The sequence below is a fragment of the Gopherus flavomarginatus genome, chromosome 8 (genome assembly GCF_025201925.1).
Source record: "Gopherus flavomarginatus isolate rGopFla2 chromosome 8, rGopFla2.mat.asm, whole genome shotgun sequence".
Classification (NCBI taxonomy): domain Eukaryota; kingdom Metazoa; phylum Chordata; order Testudines; family Testudinidae; genus Gopherus; species Gopherus flavomarginatus.
This window is the reverse complement of record NC_066624.1, coordinates 29,092,076-29,119,369: the sequence shown is the minus strand read 5'-3', so window position 1 is coordinate 29,119,369 and position 27,294 is coordinate 29,092,076. Positions and strand designations below refer to the sequence as shown.

The window sequence follows — 27,294 nt, the reverse complement described above, 5'->3', positions numbered from 1 at the left end:
ACATAAATTAAAACAAGTAATGTACATAATAGGAATTCCCTGCTGTCCTCCACAGCAGTGGTGAAAATATTCCATGCAACAATTAGATACACATCCAGTGTTGATCAATAAAAAGTTAATTTGATAATTTGAAGATCTTAGGCTACATCTTGTCCAATACAAATAAATCTCTGTAAATATATGGCATCAAATTATGCTCTAATCTATACACTGCTGTGCAGACCCATTGATTGTGATGGGGATGGGGATAGTGAAGAAGGTCAGAGAATTTCATCCTTGTCTTTGCCTCCTTCCCAACTGTGCCTCCACCCAGGTTTCCTGACTCTAAATATTCATTTAAGTGCTTCCCAGAGAATATATTTGTTCTCTTCTCTGCTGCAGTCCACACCTCCTCCAACTCTTATCTCCTCCTCTCCCATTGTGTCTGCCCACTGCAGTCTGATGGCAACAAACTTACAGAGAGTGGATTCCTCTGTCCATGCCTCTTGATTGAGACAAAGTAGCATGTAGCTTACAGAAACTCTTTACCCTGCAGCATCTCTCTGTAGAGGTTAAGAGGTTTTCTTTTCTTTGGTAACAGCTCCATGAAATTACATAGGATATAATAACTAAGATTTATTAAAAACAGAGAGAAGATAGGGGTGGGCAGTAAGATGGGGGCAATCTTTGCCATAGGAGCTTATTTGTTGGGGGTGAGGCTGGGCTCACGTAGCCTAGTGGGGCTGTCAGTCTATTCCTGGTGCCCAGGAGTCTGAAAAAGAAATTCCTTAACTACCAAGTCCATCAGGAGAGAACCCAGGCCACCCACTCCACTGGGCGGCAGCTCAGGGCCCTCGAGCTAGATAAGCAGGGTCATGGTTCTTCATCTCTGACAATGCCCTGAACTTCTTCCCACCTTCCCCTGGATATTTGCAGGATGGAAAAAAGTTAAAAGAAGTGTTTTCAACATCTAGTTTCTGTGGTTGTGGTAGGGTTTGGCTCTTTCCTTGATTGTAGATAACTGCTGCCATTAAAGGATGTTGAAAAAAAATCTTCAATGGCCCACAGCGAGGTGGATTGTTACCAGTACCAGTGAAAATTCGGATTCAATTTCCTAAACGCATAGCAGATTATTTAAGAAAGAAGCACACAAGCGGTAAGAGGTTATTTAATACATCTCCCTAATAAGCCTCAATTCCCCAAGTGTAAACCCTCAGTTACTATGCTGGCCTTACACAGTATCTTGACTGGCAAACAAAGAAAGTATAGCTACAGGTAGCTATACTTAGAGAGAGATTTCTTTTCTTCTCTTCCTCTTCAAGTACTTGCTCTGTCAAATGTCCCCTGAAGCAGGGTCTTGGTTACCCTGATGCCCTCTGGTTCAAAAGTCCTTCAAAAGTCTCTCATAGCAGGGTCTTGGCTACCCTGACACCTTCTGTCTTACAGCGTCATAGACCCCTTCAGATGTTAACTGGAGAGCTAACTCTGTTTAGCATATATACCTCTTGTTTTCAAAGGAGTCACATGTCTCAGAAATATGCCCTGGGGGTGTTTCATTACTGGATTTTTCTAATTAATATTTTAGAAGGGACTGCAAAACAGAGACCAAAGGTCAGTCAATGTTTACTCTCTCATCAATCATTCACTTGACCTCTTAGCGTGGTGTCATCCAAAAGGGTCATTTTGACCCAGGTCAGCCTATGCCAAGCTCGCTAATGACATGTTTTTGCATTTTCTTTACTTGGTGAGCTGGTCATTGGCTGATATGTTCCAAAATTTCATATTGAAACACACACAGAGATAGAGTCTCAATTAACCATTTAAGTGTGATCTCAGCACCCTCAGTAAATTTCCATATCAACTACCTGATACCAAGAGAATCCTGCTCCCAGAATCCTCTAGTAAATACAGAGGTACCAAGCCATACCAAACTCATGTTCTCCACATTCATTTATATCAATTACAGTAATTCATAATAATTTGGCACCATCCCAACAGAGGACGTTCATAATCTTAAGGTTAAAGTGTGATCCACTCTGATTCTGAAAGGCCTACTGTTCAGCTTTATTCATTTGAAAATGTTTTCTGGTGACTGCCTGTACACGTATACTGACAACCTCCCAGATGAGGAAATGTCACCTTGTTTCTTCACATCATGTTTCATAAGGAGCTGCTTGACTAGGTAGGTCACAGAGATGCAATTGATTTTTTCCTATGTGTCAGAAAAGAGTCAACAATATCCTTGAATTCAGTCAACAGAAAGTAACGTTTCTGTTCCCTCTTTATATCTTTATGTAAGAAAGGGAAATAGCTTTTAAATGATTTAATGAATAATCTTACTGAAACCCATCCATGCAGCCATATGAATGAGAAACTTGTACTGTGAAACACATTAAAATATTGATGCTTAGCACTACATGAGCTTCAGAAGCCAAAGTCTCCATTATACACACAGAAATTAATATAAAACTTACATGTTGGGAGGCAGATCTCCAGTTAGCTGCAACTCTGACAATTCACATCAGTTCAGGATCTGCCCCTAGAAGTTTGATCACCCAGGTACCTAATATTTTCATCCTTTTCCAACAGGAATTTATAGTATTGCTGAAGTTTTAATATTCAGAATTTCAGTTTGGAATTTTTATTTTGCTAAGTGGATTTTATTTGATCTAACACATCCTCCCTCTGTAGCTTTACAATAAGAGTGTGATTTTTTTAAAGTGATGGACAAACCTGAAAAGATGCAGTCAGATGAGTATCCCAAAGTTTGGATGTTTCTCCACTATTTAATCAATCATGTCTGAGCCCTTTTAGCTGAGAAATCAGGTCAAAACTACTCTGAGAAATAACCTCTTGTGCATCCTTTTACTACTTCTGCTTAAAGCCAAAGCTAGGAAATAGGCAGGAGAAAACGACAGTTCAGTAAGCCACCTCAAACACCAGAAACCTTTTGTTTAAGCAGGAGTAGGAAAGCTAAAAGTATGCTGGGCCTGGAACAATTAAAATGTCCCCCCCTTTCTCCCAGACTCAGAAGTGGGTGGGGTAGGTGGGATATCTGGGCCAGCAGGGAAAAAAAACCCTTTTCTCTGTTAAATTGTACATCCCACTCCCCAACTTGTGAGATTTCAGTGCTCTTGTGGTCTTGTGGAGCTGGGTCTCTGGACTGAATGGTGGGACAAATGGGTTAGCAAAGCCTAGTGGCCCCTGTATACTTAATGGGATTATTTATAACCCTTTTGCCAGCCCTGGGAACCATTGTGCAAAGGAAGAAAAGCTTTCCCTTCAGGATTAAGGATGGACCAGGTCTTTTGGGCTTTGCTCTGAGCATCATGCTAGTTGCCTTTTGAGGCCAGGAAGGAATTTTTCCTCACTACCAGATTGACCTAGACACTGTAGCATTTTGGCCTTACTCCTGGGTCCCGATGGGTAAATTAGGTTGTCAAGTTCACTTTTTTCACAACTTTGCTGATGCCTAGCGCAGGTAATTGATCGATAAGAGTCCAGTTACCTGATAAACTGGAATTGGAAGCAGATTAGAGCATGACATCTCCTGAAGAAGGTAAGAATGGGGTTGGAGCCCCTAATGATTGATACCTGGAAACACAACCTTCTCTTCCCCAGCCATTACCACTCCGATGAGGCAGGGTGGTGGGATCTCAGAAATGGTGCTGAAACTAGGCAGAACATATTACAATAGGATGACCTGCACTGTATGAATTATTGGCAGATAGTTGCCAGATGTGTTGCTTAATAAAATTGCTGCCTAATTAAACCATACTCTTGATGTCTTGTCTTTTTTTTTTCCCTGTAGTGTTCAGGACAAATTCAGCTCCCCTTATTAGGAGAGTTGGCAGTATATGCTATGCATACCACCACATCACAGTCACAGTTTTTGCTTCATAAGTTGTTATCTCAAATACTAGATTTCACTGCAAGTAGTGTTATTTCCAAGTATTTATATCAAGTAGTCTGTAGTGCATTTTGTAATTCACATAGAAAAGGTATTAAATGTGAACAAGAGATTTTAATCAATAAGAAGCTTATACTGTAATTGTTGCAATGTTAACATATGAAGTTTGATATGCAAGAAAGTTATTAGGAATCAAATCCATTCATTTATAAGCTCATGATTCAAAATTTGGCTCTAGCTTGATTGACCGACTTTTTTATGCAGATCACTGGGTTCCTTCTCAGCTAAGTGTGCTTGGCACTCAGCTGATTTCATAACTCAGTACAATCCAATACAAATATAAATACATGATCAGAAGTTTACATTTGTCAGTCCTATCTTAAGACCTCTAAAATTATACACTGGAAGAAAAATTCTAAAATGAAATTCATGTAGCATTTTATTCAACAATGAGAATGCAGGCCTATCAGCCAATCATGTGAAAAAGTCAGTGGGAAAACTTAACCTGGACTTTCTGATACATCATTCTCCCCAGGGGTTGGGTCCTGTACATGTTCTAGTTCTCCCAATTTTTCAAGGAAATAAGCAGATTTGAGACCACCCATGCAAAGTGCCAGCCCCACCAGGGGGCTTCCCTCTTCCTACTGGCAACATGGCTCACACAAGAGCACTACTGTCATAATCTCGGGAATCTTCAAGGAGTCTTTGTACCTCCTTCATCTCCAAGGAGGATATCAGCTGAGCATATGCCATTAATGCTGTGATAAGCAATCATAACTTCTGAATGTAGCATGGATTTCCTAAAATATGCTGTAGAATACAGTAGAAGCTGCTCAGCTCAATATTCTCATCCCTCTGACCTGAAACTCTACAGAGCTCTTACTGCAGTGTTTAAAACAGAGACGTTCTGCCATTTTGATTAAGTGAGGACAAAGTTGCTCCAGGCCATCCCCCTCTGGAGCTTTTGATGAAGTTTCCATTTTTTTCTTCCCTTCCTACTTAAACTAGAAAAGGCTAGCAGTGTATACAAAATTCAGAAAAAAAATTGGAGGATAATGAAGTAAGACTAGAAAAATTAAAAATGAGAGCACACATTATGCAATACCAAAGTCCCTGGCTGCTACTTCCTCCTCTGATCATCTCCTTCTCAAACAACCCCGCTACTTCCAACAACCTGCCTTATTCCAGTTAGCACAAATATGATCTCTTGTTCAAATGAATTCAGGAAAGAGAGGTGTACATTCAATATTTGAGCTGTGCGATTGCTCATCTAGCTCATGGACTAGTATTACTGTTCTTTGACTGGATAACATGATATCTAAATACTACATCTGTCTCTGCCCCTAAAGTTTTATTTTGCAATTAAACTAATCTCAGATACAGGTCCAAATGGTTTTTACATACAAACCTTAACTTCCCAAAATGTTCACAAAAAAAAGTTAATTAAAAGGATTATGACCATAATCAAAGCAAAATTCTGTATGTTCGTTAATGTTTTTCTTACAGCTACTCTCAGTATGTTCAACTTGCTCCCAATATGATTAATATTAATAAAATTTAAGACCAGAAGGGACCATTATGATAATCTAATCTGACCTTCTGCATAACAGAGGCCATAGAACCTCATCATACATAATTCAACTAGATTGCAATCACATGCATTTAGGCATCCAATCAATCATTTATGTTTATCCCTTGAAATGAGATCTAAGATGGAAACAACATGGAGAAATTCTAATACTTTCTGTGTCCTGTAAATGTAAATGAACTTAGTGATTGGCTGAACAACAAGTAGGACTGAGTAGACTTGTAGGCTCTAAAGTTTTACTTTTTTTTCGGTGCAGTTATGTAAAAAAAATTGTACATTTGTAAGTTGCACTTTCATGATTAAGTGATTGCACTACAGTATTATGAGGGTGAACTGAAAAACACTATTTCTTTTGTTTCTTTTTTAAAGTACAAATATTTGTAATACAAATAATATAAAGTGAGCACTGTACTTTGTATTCTATGTTGTAGCTGAAATCAATATATTTGAAAATGTAGAAAACACCCACAATATTTCAATAAAATGATATGTTATTCTATTATTAACAGTGGAATTAAAACTGTACTTTATCCCTATTAATTTTTTAATCGTTTGATAGCCCTAAAGAAAATATTTTAATAGTACCATCCAGTGCTGCCAGAATCACCTGTTGAATGGAGCACAGTCTTTACTGTAATGAAAAATATCAGCAAGATGTCTAGGACACTTGTCATCAAGACTACAGTGTCTTGACCTTTTGTGAGGCTATACATATTGAAAAACTCTTGCACTGGCATACTTTTCTCCAGCTTTACACCACCACATCCAGCCTTGATAAGTACTCAAGTGACACTTCTATCAAAAAAAACAGTTGTTGCTTTCTGTATACGAGGTGCTATACAGCCAAAAATTTGAAGCCTAGGCTCGCAGACTATTCATCACACATAAAACATCCTCCTCTTTTTAATTACAATTTATACTCTCTTGTATCCAAGTTCCTCTGCCTGTGAGCCTTACCTGGACAACTTCCAACAACATTTGGTGGTGGTGGTGGTTGTTTTTTTTTAAGATTGGTGCCATCACATTTAATTTTATCAACTGGTAGGAGGCATTTTAAGAGAAAAAAAGTATAATACATTACTGGCACCCAGACAACTTGAACAGGGCATATGTAACTCAATAACTTTTCACCAGCCAAAAAATAAGTTTGCTTCCAAACCTGACTCTTCTGCACATTAAAACTGTGCTACTACAAAGCTAGCAAACTGATCACATGGTATCAGTATTTAATGTTTAGGGTAAAAGTATATTGTGATTTTGCAAAAATGGTTTAAAATTAATTTTAAAATCATCTTCCAGTCTAATTAACACTGCCTCCACAATTTCTGCATTAACTCCTTGAGTGCTGGCATGCCTTGCACATGCAGGAACTATATGGTTTACTGCACTATGGTAAAGTTCAGTGGAACGTGAGGGCATATGCTATACAATCATTGGGCCATAAGGATGCCAGTGCTGATCATGCATGGCATATGAATACAGCACTCAAGAAGCTAGAGGAGATGACTAAGACATTCTATGGAAAAAACTAAAAATAATATTAATGTTTTCAGAAGGAAAATGGTTAATTCATTTGTACTTACAGAAGCGTCTGCAAACACATCCTATTTTGAAGCAATAAGGAACAATATTTAAGTAAGGCAGGAATTGGTAAAAGGTGCTATATTTCATGCAGTCTTCATCATCTTAGCTTTGGCTAGGAGATGCATAAACCTATATTATTAAAATGAATGTCCCCAAAAAACAGCCTACTTACCAATGCACAGAGCAGATCAACTGCTTCTAAGATCAATTCTTGGTGTCCAATGCGAGTGACTCCGAGTTCTTCAAGTTCTTGATGAGTGATGTGCAACAGCTGTTCTCCATTGATTTTTTCCCTTTCAAAATTTTTAATGTATTGCTGGAGGCAGTCATCAAGGCCTAGTTAAAAAAAAAATAAAAAAAAAATAAGCAAGTTCAGAGAATGATGGCCAAGAATGTCAAATCTGTAATTCAGTCAATGTACAAATTCTCTATGGTCCTGAGAAACACTACAGTTTTCATATTTTTAAGGATGAAAGTGCTTTATAAATCTAAGGTGATTCATTGACCCTATAGCATGGTGAATACTAGATGCCAATGTGGTTTTTCAGCCAGTAATACTTTCACCATTTTTATTTTGATTTAGATATAATTGAAAAATACCCATCTTGGGCTATAGGCACCTTAACCCAAAATTAAAATTACAATCAAATCAAAAGCAAAACCAGCAGCTACTCCTATTTTGCAAATGAGAAAATGACCAAATAAAAAATTAAGCTCAGAAATTATTCTTTTCCTCCATTAAACGTCATTTTTATAGGACCTTTGTGTCTTAGTAAGCAGATGGGGAATGTAGCATGCCCTGAATGTCGAACTATTATTTCTTTTCCAAATGATGGAAAAGCATTTCCAAAACTGCGGGCCCTTTACAGAGGACACCTTGCCAAAAGTTCTTTCTCTTATGAACCAACAGAGCTCCAGTTCAATGCCGCTGCTGACTGTTTCTGTCTCAGTATCAATAGAAAGTGTCAGTCTCACCCGAAGGCACTTGGGGTACATGGATAAAAATCAACAATTTAAATTCTAATGGAAACCAATAATAACATCACAGTATTCAAAAACAATATTTGCCAGTTCTATTACATTACTCCCAGAAGTATAATTTTCAAGTATGATAATGCTATTAAAGAAAACATTTAACATTTGGAGGAAATGTTGTCTGAAGGTAGGCTTTAGAGACCTAACAGGCTATCCAAAGGCTAAGCCAAATCAGAGGCATCTCCTTCCTGGGATCTCTTTTCTAAGGTTCTCTAATAGTTTCTAAGGCTCTCTAATAGTATGAATCATCTTTCTGCTCCTGAGACGGTGTCAGGAAGAACCCCATCATGCATACTCAGCCTATATAACAGTGTCACTATCTGCTGTGTTCAGAAATGCTTTAAAGTTCAACAGACTCATTTACCAGAACTCCAGTAGCAACACTTAAATGTTAAGGTCTCTGCCAAAGACCTAGATTCTTTAATTACACGAATACTTAAGAAAATATACGTGCCTAGAACTATGTTTCCATTCCAAATTCAGAGTTCATCTAGCAAGAGTAATGGATTTAGTAGTAGCCATGGTATTCTAAAGCCTAGACCAACAAGAAATGAATAACTGAATCTGAGCATAAATACCTCTCAATCCTCCAAAAACGGTTTCACAGAGACCCGTGCTTTAAATTTGAGGCCAAGACAGCTGTTGTGCATATGTAAAATGTTCAGAATATAAATCAGACCTATTTCTCATCTAGTGAAAGTTCAAGTATCAGAGTTGCCTCAAGGACTGGACTTAGAATACGGACAGATGGAATGGTACACTGACATTGGCCTACATTGCCCCCATGTTAGACAAATCTTTTATTTTTATTTTTTTTGCCAAACTCCACAAAACAATTTAAACAAGAAGAGTTTACCATAGATCTCGACAGTAAGTTGGGAGGATGTTTGCTTCTCATGCCTTCCTCCTACAATGGAACAGGCAGGGTCAAAACCCACCAAACCTGTCAATACAAAAAAACCCAGCAGGTCCTGGGCATCTAAGACAAATTATCTCTCTGCATTACCCTCCATGTCCCATAGAATCCACAGAAGCATGGTGTTACCAGCATGGGTGAACTAAGTAGAAGAGGAAAAGCACTGACAAAAATCCAGGAAGACCATATGAAAATGAGAAAATAAACATACATCAATAGTGGGAGAAAAAGCAAAGTAACAAATCTGAGTCATTATCTGTCATTGTAGAAATGCTTTGAACTCTCTCACTAACACAATATAAAAGAAATAAAGAAGGTACAAGAGGCTTCAGTTCCATAATGTATCATGTAAAGGGATGCAAAACTATAACTACCATGCTTTTGGGTATCATTTTTTTAGACACGTCTTTTTATCCATAAACAACAAACTAATCTTTTAAGCAAGTAGTTTTATTTTAGAAATCAGAAGATGCAGTTTGGCAGTGATAACCAGAGACACACATTCCTCTGTGGCAGGACAGGCGTGCTGAATAGACTGATGAATACAGTTCTTTATGAACCTCCTAGAATGCTTCCTGCAATTGATTACTGTCCATTAGTCTATTAATCAGTAAACTCCTTTCAAATAATAATGTAGTAAACTATAGTTCATATTTCCAGATTTTTACCATGCACCACATGTATCTTAACAGATAATACTTATTAGCATAAAACATTATTGCAAGGTGTGATATAATACCAACACATGACCAAAAATCAGGGTAAGTTGACTTACCAAGAGCCATTTTCCCTGAAATCACATCACCATTTGGTCAGAATTTACAAACAAAGTTATGATCTAGAGGGATCTTCTATTGAAAATATTAGTAGAAATCTGAAGTTTAAATCTAGATCTCCATATCTCCTTTCAGCAAAAACAGTTCATGTTATCCATTGTTTCCCAACATACAGTGGTTTCACATACAGTATCATACCAGATCATAGTGTACTATTTTATTAGCAAATAAAAATGTGACCTCATCCAGACATATTACAGCAAAAGGAATCTGCAAAGCCAACATGCAAGACTGATTATACACCAGGCCTTCTAAATTAATTAAAAAAAAAAAAACAGGCCAGAAATCTATACGTGCATGCAGACAATTGCAGAATTAATCCGACCCAATGGTGCAAAACAACAGTATGGCTTATATGTTAATCTTGTACCTGGAGAGTCTTCCATAAAGAAAAGAAAGAGCTACTGCTCTTCCTAAAATCAAAAACCCTAATCCAAACTAGGACAACCTGCAGACACTTCTCAATATCCTTATATTTATTGAATTACCGATAATATACAACTTCCACTAAAAGTAATCTTCAAAGCAACATGATTTAGTTGGGGTTGGTCCTGCTTTAAGCAGGGGGTTGGACTAGATGACCTCCTGAGGTCTCTTCCAACCTTAATCTCCTGTGATTCTATGTCTATTTGTCACATTCTGAGGTGCAATCCAGACTAATGAGGGGTTGTGACACCTCCTGCCCTATAACCTTGGGTGCCTTAAATGTTCTGCTGCTGTGGCTCACAGCCTGGACACCAACAGCCAGTTAACAAGCATGCAGTCTCCTGAGTATGTGCATGCTTTGTAGCTCTGATTCAGTGCTCAGACCCCAGCAACTGCCTACAACACAACAGATTCATTCTAGTCTATCACCCAGTTACCTTATGCAGGGGTGACCCCAGACACACTCCCAATCCCATATTTCCCCAAAACCATCTGCCCTAAAGCATCCAGCCCTTTCCTGGTACACTTAGAGAAATTATTAACTTTGCCATTTCCTTTAAAGTAACAATACATCAACAGCTTACCACCTCACTGGAGTTAACTAACACTTCATTCTAATCAAAGCAGTGGATTGGTTTATAGTAAGAAGTAAAACAAGTTTATTAAACAAAAGTTATAGGTTAAGTGATACCAAGCAGAAGGAATAAAGGTCAGAAAGTGTTACAGACAAACCAAAGTAGGAATATGCTTTTAAGAACAAAATTTAATTTCAGCCAATTACAATCTTTGCCTAAGCAGATTTCTTGCTTATAATCAATGTCCAGAGACTTCAATCTCCCTTGACTGAAGGACCCATCCTTCTGTGACCTCAAGAGCTCTGGCCTCTTTAGTTTTTGAAAACCATCCTTCTCAAAATTCATTGAGCCTGCTGCAAGAGGAAGGCTTCCTGGGGGTGCCATCTCCATTCCCAGTGGACACTGTTAAGTCGCCATCTTTCCCCACTTGCTCTCTTGGTGGCTTTGTTTACCCTGCATGTATTAATGCTTTCATTGTCTCTGCCTGTTGACCAGGCTGGTCAGACAAGCAAATACTCATTCCTTTGTGACCAGGACATGCTGACTCTGTAGCTACCTTGTGAGCTTTCATGGCTCTGTTTACCATCTATGTAAACTGCAATCCCATTGTCACTAGTCAAACCTGCTTCATTTGTATTCAAGAGCTGGGCAGACCTGTTATCGACTTCAAATACATACTTTAAAACATTATAAGAGAACATCTATATCTCCACACATAGTATTAATACATATATTTCACAATGATACTAATCACCAGGGTATCATTAGTTTTCCAATGATATATTACGGGGCACATTTTAAATACAGATCATAAAACCAATGAATTGGTGTACACTGGTCAAGACACCTGAAATTCATTGCCAGATACCAGGGAGCCCCTTGCTCTCTGGCCTTGGGATGCTGTTATGGTCACATTATTTTAATTGTATGTGATTGAATCTATTCACACTACAGAGTGAGGAAACAGGAATGTTAGAAACAAATGTACTATTTTTGAAGTGCAAAACCAAAGTAGTCAAGAATTGAATGCCTTTCAGATCTTAGATAAAAAAATATATTTTGATGCTAAAAGGCCTCCAGTTCAATCCCCTCTGGCAGCTATATTGTCTGTACATGTGTAGCCATAGTTCATAATCAAAGGCTGAAAATAGTATGGAGATCTGATGTCCAAAATTCATGAAATAATGAAAATAAATTTGCTATATGGAAAACCTCAGTATTGGTGCCAAAATGGTTATTACATAAAATTATAATTTATTCTGATAATGTTAGGTCATTACAACCTTGCTTGCACCTTCACTGAATGAGATACAAGTATTTTCATATACAGTATGCTTAGAGGATAATATGTTTGCTATTAAAAGAAAGGTTCAGGCTAATTTAAAGGAACTGCTAGGAAATGTGCTTCTTTGTCATCTAGGTATAGACTTCAAGTGTCAAAGGGAGATAACACTATATTTATTACCCCAAAGAATGTTTAGCAGGCTCTGAAATGCAGTTTGTAACTTCTGCTTTGCTTTAACTTTATATATGATTTTCTTTTATGCTGTTTTGAAAGGCATATATAAATATTAGTTATTGTAACTGTGCTTTGGATAGATATCGGATAGGAACTGCAAGCTGTAAATGTTATAAACTGTAGATTATAAATATGAAAACCGGTTGCTCAAAGAGCAGGCAACCAACATGATTGCCTTATCAAAACTGAAGACACACTGCGTAAGACTTCACAGAATATTTATGTTTTAGAAAGAAGTCCTGACTTAAAAAAAAATGTAAGGATGTTCTGCTTAGGACAAAGAAGAACGTAGAGATGTTAGCAGAAGTAATAAAACTATGTTGTAAAAATGGGGGGTTTTGCCCCCCTTTTGCAAGAAAAGAGTCTTTGGTAAACATGCTCAAAAGGTGCTAAAAATTTCCCTCTTGAAAGTAATTTTTTATAAATATTCTAAAATCTTCATTTAACAAAAATATATATAAATGAGAAATATTTTGGAAAAAGCCTTAGTTTATTTCCTAAATGTTTAAAAGGTCGCACCAACTTCTTTTGAGACGTATATTTACAAATGTTATCCAAATGCAAAGCTTCTAATATAATAACTTCCTAATATCATTGCTATATAATGAAAAGATGCTTTATGTACTAACATGGAATCGAATAACCTTGCTAGATTGGTTACCAACACCAGAAGCCATTTGTGTATAAAATAATGACATTTAATAGGGGAGTGAATTAGTTATCTGGCAATAGATATGCAGTTTCCTTACCAAACACAGAAAGACAAGAATCACCTCTCCAAGAATTGTTAAAAATAAAACAAACAAACAAACTTCTGAGGACTCTTTAAAGTTAGAGAGTTCTTTGAGTTTTTAAACCTAAAAAGACTATTTTGAGTGTTGGGAGATCTTTATATAGGATATAAGGATGCTTAGACTTACTGGACTCAGAATTTCAGCTGCTATTAAATCCTGATGAAACTAAACAGATGTCTCAGAAAATGGACTGAAGAGAAGAAAAAGTTAAAACCCCATCCTGAAAAATGCTCTGATCTACTCCAGCAAGTTTGGTCAATGTATTTTGCTTTGCATCAGTTTATTTGTTCAATTATCTACAGTAAAATTTGTCTCCTACTCATATAAGCACCCTGCTGCAGTGGCACAGTAACACCACATCCCAGAACAGTGCTAAGCCATGGTTGATGTACTATGGTCAACACAGTGCAACTGTTGATACTGCGTGTCCTGAATTGACCCTAACAGTCCTTCGATAGCTAGCTGTCCAACAGTACCTGACAATGAGTGTTGTGGTCACAATTCTGAACTCCACTGCCCAGGAAGAGCTCCCCTCCTTTAAAGCCCTTGTGTTTTTCTGATGCCTTTTCCTGATTGCCTAGCTTGGCAAGCACATTTAGCAACTCTCTCTCTTGTTGTGTGCAACTGCCCAACCAGCCATGCTGACTACAAGCTTTAAATATTCTCCTACCTGGAGTAGAGAAGAGATGTTGGATCTCCTGAGTCTGTGGGGAAAAGAGGCTGCCCAGGCATGGCTATGGACCATTCATAGGAGCAGGGTCATCTATGAAAAGATTGCCCAGGGGATGCAGGGGAAGGGATATGACAGGCATCAATCAACAGCAGCAGCATGTGAAAGTGAAGGAACTGAGGCAGGGGAGCCAACAGTTGATCTGATACCAAGTGCAGATCTGCTACTTTTATGGTGAGATGTGTGCTGATGGAGATGCTACCAGCACCTTGAAGACCACTGCAGATACCTCAGTGGAACCCAAGATGGAGACCCCTGCCATGAACAGTGAGAAGGAGGGACATGCAGTGGAGTGCAAGAAGGTCCGGCTATGCCTGAAGCCAGGATCTTCTTTGAGACTCCAAAGCAGTCTAACCACTCCCCATTAATGGCCCTAAACACTTGCATGACAACAGCCCTCACTTTTTCAACTCCAAAGTCATTTCCCACTGACATTAGCAACCTGGTTTTGCAAGCCAATCAGATGGTAGCTTTCATCAAAGATATTTTAGAAGGGTGATTATTCAGTTGAAAGCTATATAGAAGAAAAGATGGACTCAGAATATAGAACATTATTGATTCAATCTGTCATAAAAGCAGTCTTATTGCAGGTTTATGTTGTACATCGTGAAAAAGTGATTTTTTCCCATAAGCTCAGCAACACAGCAAACCATTTGTTTGATCATACAGGGCAGTGATTTTGCCTCCTGTGGAGTAAGCTGTAAGAGAAAACTGAGTGTAATGAGCAAATTAATTTGGCTGATGGCAAGCCCCACATATTTTCACATTTTTTAATCTGCTTGCTGACCTGCGTTCTCAGCCCTGAAGACCACAAGGAGGAAATGCAGGGAAATGAGAGAGTTGGAAAGGAGAGGTAGTTTCTTTCAGTATAACAATGAAAAAAATATTAAAATGGGCTATGATGGTATCTTATCTGAGGCTATTTTAAGGGAGGAATATGCTATCTTTCATATTATTTGAAAATGTGATGTATTTTCTTTAAATACTTCCTATTTTAGATTTTTGTAATTACATTTCTTTAAGATCTCTTATGTGTGATATTATGCTCATTAAATTGGTGGTTTTAGAGGGAAAATAAATTCAGTGTGATATTACTGCTGAACTGGCATCTCTTGCTACTTTGCTCCATTACTGAAAGAAAGTATGTGAGTAGGGGAAGAACAAGGAGGCAGGCAAAGTTATATGTAGTGTTTTCATTGTGGATATAAATAACATTCCATACAGAAAACTAGTTTAAGAGAATATTCAGTTGCTCTCAAAAGTTAGGAAATGCTAGAAGTTGAGGAGGCCTGTGGTTTATAAATGAGCTGGTTGGATTTACATGGAAACAGTGAAAGGCACCTTCCTGACCCTAACAATATCTTCATTGCCAATTGCAAGTTCCTGCTCCATACCTGGAAGGCACAAGGGCCCTGATTCAGCAAAGTACTTACACACTAGTATAACTTTAATACATGTGTAGTCCCATTCAGTTCAAATGGACTACGGATGTGCTTAAAGCTAGGAGAAACATGCCTAAGTACTTTGCTGAATCAGGGCCTAGACCTGCTAAAACATTGACAGAGCCACCTGTTTCTCCGTTAACTTCATCATAGAAATGGCTTCACTATCTTGTGCTCAAATTTAAAAATAAAAAATGCACTTGAGGTAGGTAAGAGGTATGTAAAATTTCGGAATAAACAATTGAAGCCTATCAAAATAATGGGCATCTGAAGACTGATTTATAATGTAAGTATTATGCAACCTTAACATTGCTCCACAAAGAGCAAAAATGTACACCATGGTAACAGAGGTTTAAGGTGGGTAGGATTTGTTTTTCTCTCCTTGGCGACATCCCGTCTTTAATGCAAGCAGACAAAGAAAAAAAGAACAGTGAAAAGTGAGTGTAGTTAATTGTATTTATTATCACTGATACAAATAATTTATAAGTTATATAGTGCCTTGCAACTGAGGACCCCTGACCAGTTTATAATAGTCAATTAAGCTTAACAACACTTCTATGAGATAGGTATATCATTATTCCCATTTTACAGATGGGGAATATGTCTCCCAGGGCACTGCTTTAACGTCTACTCACACTTTACTCTTAATTTGTGATAGCCAGAACCAACTGCTTAGAATAAATTTCAGTTATCACTAAAAAATTCTATTTACAGCAATAATGAAACCTACAGTTTCAGCTGCAAAAACTTAATCCTTCTGGTTACATTTATGGGTTTCCTTGGAGTTATAGGCTCATAGAAAGGAAATACACCTTTCACTATTTTCCTAAGAAAGATGTTGATCTATTCCTTTACCATATGCTACACGAAACACCAAAGAGGCTCAAGACAAAAAACTCAGAGCTCAATATATTTAGCTTATCAAAGAGAAGGGTAAAAGGTGACTTGATTACAGTCTACAAGTATCATGGGGAAAACATTTTTAAGAATGGGCTCTTCAATCTACCAGAGAAAGGTATATCATCATCCAATGTCTAAAAGCTGAAGCTAGACAAATTCAGATCGGAAATAAGGCATAATTTTTTTAAACGATGAAAGTAATTAATCGTTGGAAAAATTTACTAATGGTCATGGTAGATTCACCATTACTGTCCATTTCTAAATCAACTTGGATGTTTTTGTAAAATATATGATCTAGTAATTATTTTGGGGAAATTCTATGGCCTGCGCTATCAAGAAGTTCAGACTAGATAATCACAATGGTCCTTTCTGGCCTTGGAATCTATGAATCTACTATTTAACATCTATTTTTTAATTACAGGTATGCAAAGTCAGAAACCAGAAATCTTGTGTAAAAATGTTACCCTGACCTTGGGTTCAGGAGTGCTAGTAGCTACTACTAGTGAATAGTAATAACAGTAATTCCTGAACAAAGCTTTGGATGAAATCTGTCATTCAAATTCAGCAAAAGTTTATTATAGGCAACATCAGATTTTATAGGTGGCATGCACAACAAGACTTACAATATTTGTTCTTTCATGTTTGTGGAAAGTGGGGAAGGGTTTGTGCACTATACCAATACAGTTAGTAAACTGTTCACAACAAATTATTACTAACAAATAAGCTTTTTTTTCTGTTCTTGAAATATCTACTAACAAATAATATTTTTTCATTTATTTTGTTCCTTCTTCTAAAATATCTGATCAATGTTTTATATGAACATATTTCAGCCTGTGGATTGCTCACAAACTATTCACTGCAAATATTGCACAGAACACTAAATATTCAAAATTCAAACATTTTTAACTGAAAATAAAGGTCACATGATATTTCTGTTCTCTGATTGGACAACTTAAAACTAGATTTCTTATCTGAATACTTGAAATTGTAAATTCCAAATATGCTTTCAGCTAATAGTAGAATATTTGCTTAAAACTTATTCTTTTTGCAGACAAGCCTGCCAGGAAACAAGGTCATTAAAATAGGTGCTGAAAACAAAAGTGAGATGAACGCAATTTAAGCAACTTTATTTTAAAAAATCAATCAATGGTCACAAAAAGGTGGAGGGGGGCTGTTGTTTTTTGCACACACTACTTGCTCTGTTCTAGGAATACTGAACAAATCTGACATGGCATGATAAGGAAATTGTGTAGCTGGTTGCACTAAATGTGCCTTTATGCCAGGTACACTCTACGACAGAAAAGCAAAATCTGCTGTTTTTATGACTCATGCTGCTCTGTAATAGCTCCCTGGGGCACGGTTTGGAAGACATTTACTTAATGGTGCAAACAGTATGGCAGCTGACAATGGAAGAATACAAAAATTCACTGTCAAAGGACCAGGCTGTCTCATAACATGACAGCATGTAGTAAGCATACAAAAAAGAATTTCATTTGGGTGGCTCTCTGCTTTAACCATTCACCTAGGGATTGGAGTTTGAGTTCCATTTTTTTCTATCTTGTATTGATATGAATTTCTCTGAGTATGGCCTTTTAGAAAAATTAATTCAGCTATCAGTAAACTAGTGCTTTATTATTGTGGTAATCACTAGTTCCTCCAAGTAATTGTGAATTACTGGGGAGGCAGTACTGAGAATAATAAAATAATAATGATAGGCTTACACAGTGTAGATTGAGAATATAATTATATAATTTGGTCCAAAGGGAGCCAAGTAGAAGCAAATAGGTGTTTTGTATGCTCATTGACTGCTGTATTAGGCATTGATCCTTGAACTTTCTGAACATTATTTTATTAAAACTGTCAATGACCCCTATTTTGTATGTGGGTAAACAATCAAATTATTATCCTAAGGTCACACAGGGAGTCAGGGACATAGTTAAGAAACCCACATATGCAATTCCTGACGCCTTGTACTCTGAAGATCTGTTGTTTCACATCCTGGCTCCAGTCTATAATAGGCTTGTATATTTCTTAGCAGCAGTTTTAAAACAGTGAAGGGCATAAAATGGTTTAACTTTGCACATGTCATCTGAAAGATTGGACTAATGCCCAAAACGAGATATAGCACCATGTGCTGAAATCTGCTGTACTGTCTTCCTCTCTATTTTAACTGCACACAAAAAAAGTTCTTTCTCTCCCTTGCACTTGGGCTGCATTGTGTCCTTGGCTCAAAGAAGTGGAATCTGAGGAAAAATAATTCTAGTTCAGGCATGTTCACTACTAATTGTGAGTATGAGAAGTTGTCCGACAGGTGGATGAGTGTCACAGGAGAAGAAACAGAAAAGAAAAAAAAAAGATAGTTAGTTCCAGCTCAGGCACTGGCGATTGCCTGAGCCACACACAAGTGAGCAGGAAGAGAGCTATTTCAAAAGAAAGGCCTGCTATGATAATTGGGCCTCAGCTGTGAGAAAGTGTCACAATAACTTAACACAATAAATGTTGATGGGAAAAGCAGCAAAAGAGACCAAAAGGTTATATATATATACATAAAGCAAAATCTTTTGGGGGAAATTAGCAACAGACAAAGCTGTCTGCCAACAACTGCTGCAGCGAGTTTTGCCATTACAGCTGTGTGACAGAGTACTGAGATCTGACAGCACCCTGATCACTGTCACCTCAGTTCCCCCTGTGATGACTGGTTGAATAATTAGCTAACCAGAAGGAGAGGCTGGGGAAGGTAAGCAACTGATGAGACCTCAGCTGAACAACCTGGTAGAAGTCAGGAAGGACATATTTGTTATGAGGAAGAGGAGTCCAGGGGAAGATGAAAGACCTTCCTAGAGCCGGAAGGGCTGAAAGATGTAGGGATTTAAGACTGTGGTGTAGCATTGTACCAGTGTGGGTGGAAGGGTTTAGAATAAAACGCAGCCTGAACACTAAAAAAGTGGGTCTGAGCAGTTTCTGGGGCACCAGAGGACTGGGAGAGAACTTGGCCCCGTCCCTGACTGTCACACCCATCTCCTGTGACCCCAGATGTTCATCTTAATCCTTAGACATGTCCTGCCCAGCCTGGCCAAAGAGAGGGACCCAGGGGACATTGATACTTCACTGGCTCCAGCTACATCCCACACACAACGTAGGATATGAGAAAGACGGACAGATAGACAGACACATACACTTTTGTTCTTTTCCTTTCCCACTTTATTTCTCTCTCTTTCCTATCCCTCTCCTTTTGCTTTCTCTCTAAATCAGTGGTTCCCAAACTTTTTCTGCCGCTTGTGCAGGGAAAGCCCCTGGTGGGCCAGGCTGGTTTGTGTACCTGCCACGTCCGCAGGTTCAGCCGATTGCGGCTCCCAGTGGCTGCGGCTCACTGCTCCAGGCCAGCGGGAGCTGCTGGGAGCAGCAGACAGTACATCCCTCACCCTGCACCGCTTCCAGCAGCTCCCACTGGCCTGGAGCAGCGAACCACGGCCACCGAGAGCCGAACCTGTGGACTCAGCAGGTACACAAACCGACCTGGCCCGCCAGCGGCTTTCCCTGCACTAGCAGCAGAACAATTTTGAGAACCACTCGTCTAAATAAAAGTCTGGCGTAGCCAGCAAAGACTGTATATTTTGCAACACTGCTGTAACCTCTGACCAGATGCTGGTACAAGTTTACCAAGTCTTGGAGTGATAAAACCAGGTGGCTATGCCTTTATTTTTCCAGCAGTGAGACTGCAAGTAAGAGTCAATATGAGAGACAGGAAATGTAGCATGTATCTGTGCTATTCTTTTCTTTCTCCCCACTTTGTATGGGTTTGTCTTGTTTTGCTGTCTAGGAAATGGGACTGGACTTGAACAGAAACAGCAGTAGCTCCGGCCCATCTCAATGAAATTCAGCAAGGACAGTTATTACCACCTGAACAACTGTTAAATGCACTGTATCAGAGGGGTAGCCATGTTAGTCTGGATCTGTAAAAGCAGCAAAGAATTCTGTGGCACCTTATAGACTAACAGACGTTTTGGAGCATGAGCTTTCGTGGGTGAATACCCACTTCGTCAGATGCATGTAGTGGAAATCTCCAGGGGCAGGTATATATATGCAAGTGCACTGGTTTCCTTCTAAAAACTCTCCAGCTAAAGAGAACAAGGGATGTTAAAATGAAAGCCTTAGCTAACACCTTACATTTAAAATATTTGTATTCTTTTCTGTATCTTTAATAAAAGGATTTATCATGCATTTGCCATGGTACTAAGCAGGCTGAGGTCTCTGCATACCAAACCTGAAACCTTGTTTAAAGCTGTTTCATGCTGGACAGTTACAAGGTTGTGGTAGCACCTTTGATTCTTTGGGTTCCTTATTCCATCTGAGGGTATGTCTACACTACAAGCACCACAGCAGCAAAGCTGCACCACTGTAGCTATGTTGCTGTGGTGTAGACACTACAGTAACATTAGGGTTTTTTCCATCACTGTAGTAAATCCACCTCCTTGAGAGGCAGTAGCCTCTACACTAGTAGTTCTCTACACTAAGGGTTAGATCAATCTACTCACGTCGCAAAGGATGTGAATTTTTTTTTAATGGCCCTAAGTGACATAGCTAAGTCAAACTAAGTTTTATGTATAAACCAGACCTATGTACAATTCTTACGTCACATAAATCAGGAAAGAAATACAGTTCCTTAAGATGGAGATACTGAAAAAAAAATTCCAAAAACTACTTTTTTATAAGCATAAGCTTTTGACTTCTGTAAGGGAAGACTTTAAATAGATAGTGGAAGCAAAGCCAGACAGGGTCTCAGAGGGAAGTGTGGAATGTAATGTGATGGCAATAACTCAGACTGGTCTGAGCAAGATGCCTGGTTTACAGAATAGACATTTTGACACACAGGAAATTTTTCAAAAAATGCCTAAGTAATTTAGGAACCAGATTGCCATTTTCAAAAGTGACTTAGGTATTTAGATGCCTACGGTCCTTTTACTTTCATATGACTTTTGAAAATAGGACTCACTCTCCTGAATCAATTAGGTGCTTTGAAAATTCTACCCAGTGTTTAGCAAATCAGTATAGTTTGTCTGCGCCCAGGAGACAAACCAGAGGCTGAGATTAGCTGTAATGAAGCTGATATGCTCCAATGAAAGAGAGGGATATCCTGGCCCAGTAAATAATACATTTAGAAATTTGGCTGTACACTGTACAGTAGGTGAAATGTGCCAAACATAAGCCCCTGCTCTGAAGACCTTGCAGTCTAACAGCATATGGGGTATAATAAAACCAAACAGAACAATCGCAAAATAGGTATTTCAGCTGGAACACTTTAAATAGAGATTTTATAAGAAATCTTTGAAAGCAAAGGAGGAAGACACTTTGCATAGGTTACCAAGAAGCATGTTCTAAAGCTATGAGAAAGCATGAAAATAGGTATGAACCAGGCACATGCATAGGAGATGAGAGGTCAGAAACGTGGTGGAAACAGGGAGCAGAACAGATTGCAGGAATAACAGGTAAAAATGTTAATGGGGATGTCATTACAAAGAACTTGGAAAATGGAATTAGACAACTAAAATGAATACTGTTTTTTTGTTAAGCAGCCATTCCTTCTGGCATTAAACAAAGGAGATGAATGGAGTAAATCTTCAAATCCTTAGAGGAAAAGCAAATTCATAACAAAAGAAATAAGGAGTTCTCTACATAGGGACACAGCAAAATTAACTGAAGGTGTGACTTTAAAGTGGATTAGTTAAGCCACATTAAATACCTGTGTGGATGCTCTTATTCAGAATTATAGTTGCCTTAAATTAGATTTATTTTAATGTTAAGCAAAATCAAATTAAGGCCATTTCAATTCTGAATAAAAATATCCATAGGGGTTTAATGTGATTTAACTAACCCACTTTAAATTCACACCTTTAACTAATTTGGATTAGTTTTCCTGAGTGTCCTCTTGTAGACAATAAACCCTTAGGTTGTCTGCTAGGACACCAATGGAGATGGACTGAGAAGGAAGTGGGGGTGGGAGGGAAATCAGCTCTATAAAACAAACAAAGTCCTAAGTAAAAGTATGACATTTAAGGAACAGGAATTCCCACTGGAGGTGCTGACAGAAAACTGCCAATAAAATGATATGTTCTCTTATTAAAATGCCTGCATTCAGTGTCTGTGCTTAAAGAGAGGGGAAGCTGCTCAGTGGAACTGTATTTACAGCTTCTGGTTTACCTAAGTTAGCATTGATGCCAGGAAATATCCAAGTCCAGTTACAGCGTCCAAGCAAAATGCGGCAATGGGAGGAGAGAGAGCATCAATAATAAACACAATCTGCAGAACACAAATGTCCAGACAACCATGCGCTCTATTTTATAAAATACCACATCACCTAAATATTAAAGCAATGACGCCTTTCTACTGCAGTGAAATACTCAATTGTTCAATGGAACATTAAATATTGTATCTACATTTGTTAAATCACCACACTTTTTGTCATTACAGTTTAAAGTAAACCAGCCTCTGTAACATGGAAACAGATAGGATGGTTGCATTGTTGTGTTTATTCTAAATCAGGGTGTTTTTATAAATCTTAACTTTTATAAATCTTAACTTTATTCTGAATATATATGTTAAGATCATGCAGCATCACTAATCTACCAAGACATGACAGAAGTCAGAAAAGTCTAGGTGAGCAGTGAAAAGGATGTTTAGCAACCATAAAAAGGACTTTGATTTTTCGTTTATTTTAATTTTAAGGTGAAATGTAATGGTACATTGAAAATTAAGGATCCAATTGTGCAAACACTTAGGCGCTTCTGTAGGACTACTCACATGCTGGTGTTTTCAGAATAAGGGACTAGCCCTATTGCTATCAGAGTCAATGGAAAAATGTCCATTAATTCAGGGGGACCACAATTTGATTATAAGTTTAGCCCCAAAATAGGTACTGAATACTCCTTTTAATGTAGCTTATCAGACCAATACAAGTCATGGGGCAATGTAACATACGACAATTGTAGCAATGTTATCACAGAATGGTGAATCCTGTAATGTTTTTAGAAATCCAGGAAGTACTAGTAGGTTTCAAGGAGGGAAAAACTAAATTTAAACATATTTCAATTTCTTCACTGAAAGCAGTCTATCATCTGGTTAGTGGGAGATTTCAGCATACATTTCTGATTTTATCTTAATTTTCATTTTGTTCTTGCAACTAATCTGAAACATGATCAGTGCCTAATAATATCTGGCAGCAGTGTCCAATGGGTGACAATTACATAAAGTGAAAATTGTTTTCCAATCAAAAGATATTTTCAGTAAAATATGTTTCAGGAAAGCGTACTAGGGAACAATTGAATGTTTACACCTTTTTTAGTTTATAATGGTTTTTTACCCCAGTTTAAATTTACAACTTTAGATCAATCTTAAACTGATTTAAGGCTTTAGAATAGTTTTCAGTTCATTTTTCCCCCTAAAAATAGATAACCAGAGGAACAAGACGAGATAAATTGGCTGGCACTTGGCTAGAATGTAGCAGGTTTGAAAAGACTTTTTTAAAATGCATTTTTATTAAGTGCATGAACATTTGGCCTGATGTATAGTCCATTGAAGTCAATGGAAAGACTTCCAGTGGGCCTTGGATAAGGTCCATTGTGCCTATCTTTAAGTACTTACCTCCCAACAATAAAAAATACTGAATGAGTATTCAAGCTATAATATTAAATGGTCATAAGATTCATCAAATCAAATAAGTTTTTCTCAGACAAAGAAAGGTCACAAATCCTCAAAGAGGATTATGTCCATACTAAACTTCATCTTTCAAACTTACGCTTTTTGTGCACTGGTCCTCTTTGAAAACAAGTCCAGTTTCTCATTCCAGTCCTAGTCTCACCAAAGAAAGTCCAAATCTCCCCGACATTCTCTGTCTCCTTGCCCAGCCAATCCCAGTTGCCCCTCTGGCCCTTAATCTGATTTTTTTCCTCTCTTCCCAGCCCTTTGTTTCCACCACATGTTCCCCATTCCAACTGACAACCAGACCCACTGCCCTCCCCAACCACCTCATCCAATCTCAGTGTCCTCCCCACCCAGCTTCTTGTCCCAGTCTCTTTGCCCAGCCAGTCTGTTCTCCCTCTGGACCCTAGTTCCTCAAGTGCTTGGTCTCCTCCTCCCTCCCACCCACAGGGTCCTAATCCCTTGCATCGCCAGCTCCAATCTTTGCTGCCTATTTCCCAGTCTCCCACCCCCTGCCAACTCTAGTCCCACCCCCAGGCTCCTTGTCCCAGTCTACTTCCTCCACTCTCTTCCAGCCTTTAGTCCAGCTCTTATCTTCTCTGCATTTGAATTAGCTTTCTCATCCATACTATCAATGCCCAGCAGAGGCATCACTGGAAATGTAAGAAACACAAACTCCCTCTTCTCAGTTCCAGTGCCCTGTCATGGCCATGTCTGGCAAACTCATAAGCAATTGAAAACAGGTTTATAATGGAACCTGTTGGGGTGGTGTAACCAACCCCACCTACAATCAAGCATTTGCTTTCAACAGTCTGATATATACAAATGTCATTTTTTAAATTGTGTAAGAAACAACTTTGTACAATTTCCTGTCATTTGTTAACAGGTAAGTGATTTACCTGGCAGTATATAAGTGAAAAAATGAAGACTGAAGTGAATGAAGTCCTATCTTTTTTAAAATCAAAATGACAAGAGGAAGAAGCTACAGGTATTCTGAATTGTCAGGCCATGATGGATCAGGAGATTAATGAATAGCATTTCCAGAAAGTTTCCATAAACTAGAGCCGATCTTAAAGCTGGTTCTGGAAGAAAAATGTCACACGTACAGGGTGCATCACATTTTCAGATACAAGTCCATACCCTTTGCTAAGTCACATTTCACAGCAATCTTAATCTGTCGTTTTGTTAGCAGTGCTACTGTTGTACCAGCTGCATTTTCCATACAAGTGATGAAATACAGAAGGGCTGCACTTGCCCTTGGTAATAATAAAGGTTTTTAAACCTTTCAGAAGCCACATTTGTTTTCTCTTTGATAGAGATATAATAGCAGCCTGCAGCCATATTTGAAACAAGTGTGGCTGAGGCATGAGCCAGCAATGCTAGATGATTTTAAAAGCAAGAACCTATCTAGCTCCCATTTACTTGATTATGTGCTTTCAAGTTCCAGGAGATACTGTGGCAGAGTTGAGACTGCTTTGGCACTGATTCTGTGTCATTATATTTATTTTAAAAGGGCCAGGTTTCTGCCAACTGTGAGGCAAGCACTTGTATCCTCACGCTGCGCCTGACTCACAACACACACTGCTCTGTCTCTTCAGAGAGCCACATTGGGCACTGCTCTATTCCATTTTCACTTTTACTTACCCAGGTGGCATTTTAAGATTACACTCCAAACACTTTTCTTAGAAAGTAGATATTGAAATCTTTCAAAAAGTTTAAAAATAGAAATCAGAAATATGAACTGAATGGAAATAGCTTGGATCCAGATTGCTCCAGAATTTACGGGCATTTTTAATCCACTGTTTTGATTCAGGTCCAACACAAAATATAGGCTCACTAAAGAAAGTCATGGTCCCTATTTACACTGTTATTAAAGGAACTGGTTTCCCATATGATAATGTAAACAAAACTGACGAGTTCTGAGGGTGGTTGAACCTGGTTCCTGAGGAGAGGAGAAGTGTATGGATCTCCTTGACAATGGGGAGCTCATGTAAATGGACTTTCTGCTCCTCCTCCCTGAGCAGATCACCACAGACCTTGATTCCCTCTTCCACCTTCTTGGGGTCAAGGAGATGGCATTAGCCACTGCACTACTGCCTCAGGTGACAGAAGTATTTTTTAAAAAGTCATATTTGGGTCGGAGGAAGAATTGGGAAGGCTAAGGTGTACCATTTCCCTCCAATCACTCCAAAACCCAGGTGGTGGGGGAGAGTGTTATATGGCACAACGGGCTTTGGGTCTGCTCCCAAATGATAGCTCCATTTCAGAACTGGAAGCCAGAAGATCCATACTGGTCTATTCACTCTTCTCAGCTGCCTGTTAGACAAGGAGGGGGAGAACGCATTCAGTATAAGAGGTGGGAAGCAATTTACACATTCTTGGAGACAAGAGTTGTCTTAGAAGTTGAAAGATGACTGGTTTATTAAAACAAACTGCCACCCTCCTCTTTTCCTGCCCCGTTCCCCCAAAAACTGAAAAATGCTATGGCTGTTTTTGTTAAAACAGACTTGAAAGGTTACATTCAAGCCTTTTTTAAAGACATAAGATAGGTCTGATGGTTGCTCCTCCTCTCTTGGCCTCAGCCTCTCTCTCTACCTCACAATTCCAAGAGAAGGTTGTGTTTGACCGTGTCGAGACCTGACTCAAGAAATTGCAGTTTGGTGCCTTCCAAGAATCAGGCCACTTACAAGTGATTCCGCATCAGCCTTCTCACAAATATGCAATGAAATATAGGTGAGATGCAAGTCTTCTGTCTATATTTCAATTCCAAGAAAAATGGCACCATGTCACTGGAAAGTGGGCAGCCATTTAACAGAATTTTCTGAGTCTTCATGATGCTGTTGCACTGAGGCTCAGTGTTAAATTTAGATGGGATTCAGATGCTGAAGGGTTCAGTCATAATGGCTCAGATGGTGGATTCAGCCCACTGGCACCTCAGCCAAGAACTTGAAGACATTGAACCTGCATTGCTTGTGCTGAGCAGGATTTACTATTGAAACACCAGTCATCACTGGGGCAAAACAAACCTGTAACAGGATAGTCTAAACCCAGCTCATGTTTTCTATTAGCAAGTGAACAATCCAATAGCTGGCAAATTCTGCTGTATGATAATAGGAACTGCTGACAGAGGGATCAAAAAGCAACATCACTATAAATGCTTTGATGCCATAAACTACTAATCTTTGTGTTGACTTTCCTGACAATTCCTACAAACCCCCCAAAAAGTCAGAAGGAGAGTAAAACCCACTCTATGTTTTTACTAAAAGGGAGTGAGATTTTGCTCTTCTGCTTTAGACAAGGTATTCATCCTTATATTCTACCACTCACCACTGTATCTAAGAGCTCACGTTAGGACACCTAGATGT

At 38.5% G+C, this 27,294-nt stretch overlaps 1 protein-coding gene across 1 annotated transcript in view; it reads right to left on the bottom strand.

The window, feature by feature from the left end:
* Positions 1–27,294, bottom strand: part of LOC127056817 (connector enhancer of kinase suppressor of ras 2-like) — a 523,096-nt gene that overhangs the window by 360,441 nt on the left and 135,361 nt on the right. The window contains exon 2 of the mRNA XM_050965117.1: positions 7,234–7,397. Coding sequence (XP_050821074.1) covers positions 7,234–7,397 — 164 coding nt within the window. The remainder of the gene's footprint in view (positions 1–7,233; positions 7,398–27,294) is intronic.